Source organism: Contarinia nasturtii, unplaced genomic scaffold (assembly GCF_009176525.2).
Source record: "Contarinia nasturtii isolate CC-2019 unplaced genomic scaffold, AAFC_CNas_1.1 Cnas_scaffold_5350, whole genome shotgun sequence".
In the NCBI taxonomy this organism is placed as follows: domain Eukaryota; kingdom Metazoa; phylum Arthropoda; class Insecta; order Diptera; family Cecidomyiidae; genus Contarinia; species Contarinia nasturtii.
Window position 1 is genome coordinate 12707 of NW_022202623.1, and position 6248 is coordinate 18954.

General features: G+C 33.9%; 1 protein-coding gene across 1 annotated transcript; it reads right to left on the reverse strand.

The window, feature by feature from the left end:
- Positions 1 to 912: 912 nt before the first annotated feature.
- LOC116351389 (probable cytochrome P450 313a4) lies at positions 913 to 5351 on the reverse strand. Its single transcript, XM_031783483.1, has 9 exons — positions 4953 to 5351; positions 4829 to 4859; positions 4557 to 4745; positions 4171 to 4237; positions 2252 to 2378; positions 1811 to 2180; positions 1660 to 1748; positions 1225 to 1348; positions 913 to 1121 (listed from the first exon to the last, which is right to left on the reverse strand). The coding sequence occupies exons 1-9, from the start codon at positions 5274 to 5276 to the stop codon at positions 958 to 960; spliced, it is 1485 nt and encodes a 494-aa protein (XP_031639343.1). The 5' UTR covers positions 5277 to 5351; the 3' UTR covers positions 913 to 957.
- Positions 5352 to 6248: the final 897 nt, after the last annotated feature.

The window sequence follows — 6248 nt, forward strand, 5'->3', positions numbered from 1 at the left end:
ATTACAATTCAATTTGCCAATGAAACTCTTTTCTTCGAATTTTATGTGAATTAATTATCTTTGTGGATCCACTTTCGCTCTTCTCACCGGCACATGTGAAAGAAAACAAATTCTGCGATTTCCCGTTAGAAAATAAGAGTAATGTCATAAAATCTTTATTGCACACGAAAGAGTGCTATAAAAACTATGCAATTCAACTCATGAATGCCGTAATCTGATTTGCACATACGTTTTAAACATTAAATCTTGATCACAAAGTGCATTAACACAGCGTTAACAGATTTTGTTTATAATCACATTTTTGCGTTTACAATGGTCGATCAAATTCTCAACTTCATTAAAATTAATTGACTGTGACAACGTTTGCATCATTTTGAAAGCATTTGCACAACTTTGATTCATTTACAGCACAAAGAGCTATTGAAATTCATAAGAAATACCTGCGATCAGAACATGTGTGTTTTTTTTACATTTTGATTGCTGACAGAGTGTTCTCATTTCAGTTACCGGTTTTTGGCGTGTTCAACTTGGTTTGGGTCAGTTTATGTTGGCAGTGATAATGATTTAATCATTAATCATCGACTTACGAAATTTTGAAGTTAGAGTGGAGCAGCCATGTATTACCATTGGACAACAGACATAGACATAGACAATCAAGTTGCATAAGTGCAGGCGTTTGTATCGATTCATCTTGTGCACAAATGAACACGAGACCAAAATAAACATGAAAAGTCGGCTAAAGATCTTTCGAAGCAATTTCACACATATACAGAAAACTCCAAATTATTATATACTGTGATTCATAAAAGGTTTTTAATTTTTAAAATGTTCATTTTTTATTTCTTGCATGAATGTTCCCGTTTGGTTATTTTGAACTTTTTCCAATTCATTTCAAATCTATAAATGCACCAGTGTATTTCAATAAAATTTTATTTGGGTTTTTACACCACTCTTAATCTACCAAGCCCGTTTTTCCATCGAAACCAAATGTTTGTTGATTAATTTGAGTGTTACGTCGTATTTCAGCTCAAGTTCCGACATTTTAAGATGTGTCGACAATTTAAAATTTCGTACACATGCCGAAAGAAGCACTTTCATTAATATCATTGCTTGCAGATAACCTAAAAATGAATTACAAGGTAGATAGCAGGAAGAAAAGAGAAGAAAAGAGTGAAAGAAATAATTTAACAAAATCGGTAAAAAAAAATGAAGACCAAGACATACCAATACAGTTACGAGGACCGCAGCTGAATGGAAGAAATGCATACGGATGTCTCTGGCTGACGTTTTCCGGTGAAAAACGTTCTGGTTTAAATTCGTTGACATCATCGCCCCAAACATCTTTTCTCTATCGAAGGAAATGGTGAATTACTTTTATGCTGAATGTTTTTTGTGTTCCAAAGTTGAATTTTTCGGAATTTCGTCGTTTGTGGTGAAATTTTTTCATCAACTTCAACTGGAAACTTTTTCTTTCAATAAAACCGAACCATGATTAAAATATTTTAAATAGTTCATCATACTCAATTTATTTGACAAAAAATGACGTTATTGTTCTTTTGCCGCTTTTCATTGAGACTCTTGAATTTATCACGACGCTTAATCCAATAAAATTTCGATGAAAATATTTTTGATTGCTACAAAGAAAGTTCTTCAACTCACCCGATGCAAAGTAAAAATCGACATAATAATGGTGGCTTCTTTTGGGATGGTACAATTGCTAATTGGAATGTCAACATTTGAGGTCCGACCTATAAAATATTGTTTCAACTTTGAATGAAAGTAGCTTTTTAATGAAATTGTCAATTATTACCAATAACACTTGCCACCGGAAACAATCGCATTGTTTCTTTCATACAACAATCTAAAAATGGTAGTTTCTGAAGTTGTTCGAATGACGTCTCTTCATCTTGTTCATCGTACGAAGAATGTAATTCTTCAAAAAGTTTCTCTTGCACATCAGGATGCATTGCAAGCATTAGAATTGCAAAAGAAACGGTGTACGCGGTTGTATCACTGCCGGCCATTAATGCAGTTTCCATTTGCTCTTTAATAATTCGCTCACTACATCGGCCAGAAAAATAGGAGTCCAATAAATGGTCGATTAATGTAAGCGGCATTTTTTCCGATGATTCATTTTTGCACGCTTTTCTAAAATAATCGGCTTTTTTCTCATCGAACACCTTGAAATGACATTCATGATACATAACAAAACACAGTATTTTTAAATGTATTTTTAAACATGATGATTTACTTTATCGGTGAAGTTTTTTATAATATCATAGTGTTTCTTCTCTGTTTGATAAAGGGACGTCCAACGATATATGAAGTCTGGCTGCGTCCAAACCAAGAGAAAACGTTTTATAACAGTTTCGAAGACACTGCAGAGAAAAGGGAACCAATTGATCAGAAACCAAGGAAAGGACCGAGTACGACGTTTATCCCTTTGCTAAGCGGAATTTATCCGATATACGGCGCTGATGTGAATGTCACTCTATGTCATTCCACAATAATACATTTTTTGGCTTGGCAATATATAAGCTCTTCATTCAACATGAATAATTTTTAAACGGTCGAGTAAAAAAAGAAACATATCATAAAATATTCTTCTTACGTTTTTCATAAAAATTCTCTATATTTTAAATTTGTTTGTTTAAAAATAACAATAATTTCAATTTTTTTTTCATAGATTGACAGACATTAGGCTCGAGCTATGCTTATAGCGGCTGCTATTTTATAGGTGCTATTCATAGGCGCTATTTAATTCGTGTGCTGTGTGTAACACCGAGTAGGAATATCATAGCCTACTATTTCTTGTACATTTGAATGTGAGTACGAGAGAGATGTAGAAAATAACGCACAATATGCATAAATGCATTAAAACGAGATAAATAGTGCCTATGAATAGCAGCTATGAAATAGCAGCCGCTATATCCATAGCTCAAACCTAATGTCTGTAGATTGAACAAGAATACAATGTAAAAAGTAATACCAATGCGACACCTACCGTAAAAATGCTAAAGGAGTCTTATTTGGGATTGTAGCATTTTGGCCCGCCATGACAGCATCTTCGTTTTGCTTCTCTGTGATTGGTCAAGTAAAACGAAGATGCTGTCATGGCGGACCAAAATGCTACAATGGAGACCAACTAAGTTTCTTTTTGCATTTTTACGGTAGGTGTCGCATTGTTATTACTATTTACATTGGATTCTTATTTTATCGATGAAATATTTTTTTTGAAATTACACTGTAATAAGATTTTCAAGTCATGGTTTGTACGAGAGAGTTGACGGGTCTGGTGTTGTAGAGGAGCCCGAGTGTAGTCATGCCTCATACTTCGTTTTGTAAAGTTGGGTCATTTAAGAAAAAAAATAGACTTGGTAATTTTCTTCAGAAGGCTAATTTGGAATGTTTTTAAAATGAATACTTTTTTTATTCAAGATTTGTGAAAATCGGTATTGGGGGGTTTTTTGGCATGGAGAAGCCGAATCTGGCGTTTTTTTTGCGATACAATCACGTTTGAATGCACTTTTCATACAAAAAGTGGCAAAAATGGTCGTTTACTTCTCTTTTTTTTTCAATTTTTTTGTGGATGTCGATTTTATCATAGGATCAAAAAATTATGTTCTACAAAGTTGTTCAGAATGATGAGAGAAATTTTTTGGATCAGCTGCCCTCCAACTCCCCCCACCCCCTAGGGGGGTCAGGGGTCATAACCACTTAACCCTTGATTTTTTTTGCCTGAAACCCAAAAATTCGGCTTCAGCATACCAAAAAACCTTTGAAAAGTGTTTTTTCCAGATGCCCCCCGAGATAATTTTCACAAAAAGTAAGATCCCCCCATTTGGGGTCAAATACTATGATACTATGGGGTATTTTGTTTAAAATTTTATAAATTTTTTAATGAAAAACGTTAGAAAAATATTTTATGACATGTTTTTTTTTTTTCAACGATTCAATATAGCATGTGTATGCATTTTAAATGAAGAGCTTATTTATTGTCAAGCCAAAAAATTTATTATTGTGAAATGACAGAGTGACATTTACATCAGCGCCGTATATCGAATTAATTTCGCTTGGTAAAGGGGGAAATATTTTGACAGATAGCACTCGATCCTTTACCGTTTACGCGTCGCTTTTTGACATTCATCATAGATTTTTCACTCTACTTACGTTTCCATGCTGTATAGAAACTGACTTACGTCATCATGGCTCATGCTGTCGATACCCATTGTAGTGCCTGTTTTACAAAGAAACGATTTCTTGAATTTTGGTGATATACCACCCTACACCGAAACTCAAATGCATGACGAAACCCAAACATATAGACTAGAGTAACATGAAAAAAATTGAAAAATCATCATTCTTAATCTAGACCTAAGATTTAGTCGAAAAATAAGACGCGTTATTGTACACAATTAAAATGTTGATAATAATCCTTCCAGAGGATCAGAGCTGTTATTGGCACCGAAGAAGTGCGTACACTAGTGAGCATTAATTTCATTAAATGTTTCAAGTGCTGCACCTGAATTCCAGAGATCTACTAATTATCTACTTACCGCACATCATTCTCATCGTGTGCTTATTCGTAATTGGAAACACATCAAATTCTGATTTTCCAACATTTAAACTCAAACATTTCATCCAGTTGCTTGTTTCTGCATTGAAAATATGCATCGATGACTGAAGAACCTTCATGCCAAACGCTGGATTCATCAGCTTTCGAATTGGTTTCCACAGATGTGCCGCTGAAAAATCAGTAAAAAAAAACGAGGCCAAGTATTTTATCAATCATGCGATGTTCAATTTTCATTTTTGAGAAACGACTTACATGTTTCAACAAGAATCCCGTTGCCATTAGGCTGAATCATATATATATAGAAAAAATGACATTGCAAAAGAAAGTGAAAGAATGCATAGCAGTAAGGGGATAGTAATTTTTAAATGATTTATACCATATATTTGTACACGTATGGCTTGTCAAGTGTGTGTGGTGATGTTAGGATTATTTTCAAATCTGAAGGATTATCAATGATCACAAACAAAAGAGGTCCGACATAAGCTTTCATAGGTGTACCGATCTCTAGTGTCGTTCTAGCCACTTCTTTGAATAGATACTGCGACGATTTTCCCAACAGCACATGGACATTGCCAATGAATGGAATCAAAAGACCTTTAATACCCAAGTGTTTCACATAGCTTTCCATTCGACTCATGTGCATAAAATATTTCACCACAATTGTCGTCACCGCAAACACAATCAAAAGTAATGAAATCATCTTTCGTATCAAGCTAATTTATAAATTAAATTCAATTAAAATTTCCACGAATATTGAACAATTGCACGATTTTGATTGAAAAATCACTAAATTCTTTAGAAAAATTCTTAGATAAAAAAATGTTAATGCAAACGAATCAATGGCACTGTGAGAACTGAACCACAAAACAGTAACTATATTGCGATTTAAATTAGGAATTAATAATGGAACAAGTTAAACAAGTTATTTTTTTCAGACACAAAAAAACCACAGAAGTAAACAAAAAGTATGATGACGCTCGGTTTATATTAGAGTTTGGTTCATCGTAGACATCAATGGACGCGTTGGCTCTCCCCGCCAAGGTTGAACACATTTGCGGTCATCTGCAACATTGATACACGAAGAGCAGAACGTCATTCATTTGACATGCGCGCAAAAAAAAAAACAAATTATGGCCGATCTGTGGACTAGTGACTCTGTTACAAACACCTTTTTAATGATTTATAACAATTGAAGCATCGAAACGGTTAAAAATAACTCACAGTTTAAAAGTCATGATTCTAACAGGGCACGAAATCGTATGCATAACGGGCACCTGAATTGTGTTTGTTTATACAAACGTATGTATTGCTGCGGGCTATATTGTAATACGAGGTCAAAAGTAAAATCCCTGAGACCAAATGAGTTAAGTGAGCGATTTTAGAACCAGACATTTTAATTAATTACCGTTGTGAGTCAAAGAAGGACTTTTGCCGTTGTATAAATACGATTTCATGCTCTGAACATTAACAAAATACTTTTCAAAGTATTAACAAAATAAAAATAATTTATGTGTAAATACACGCAAAAATCAAAGAAATTTGACCAAGAGTGCGAAGAGCAGCGCAAACGATGTTCTTGTCTTGATCTTTATCTATATTATCTTTATCTATATTATCTATATCTATATCTATATTATAAAAACGAAATGCCATTCTTTTGTCCTTAACTCCT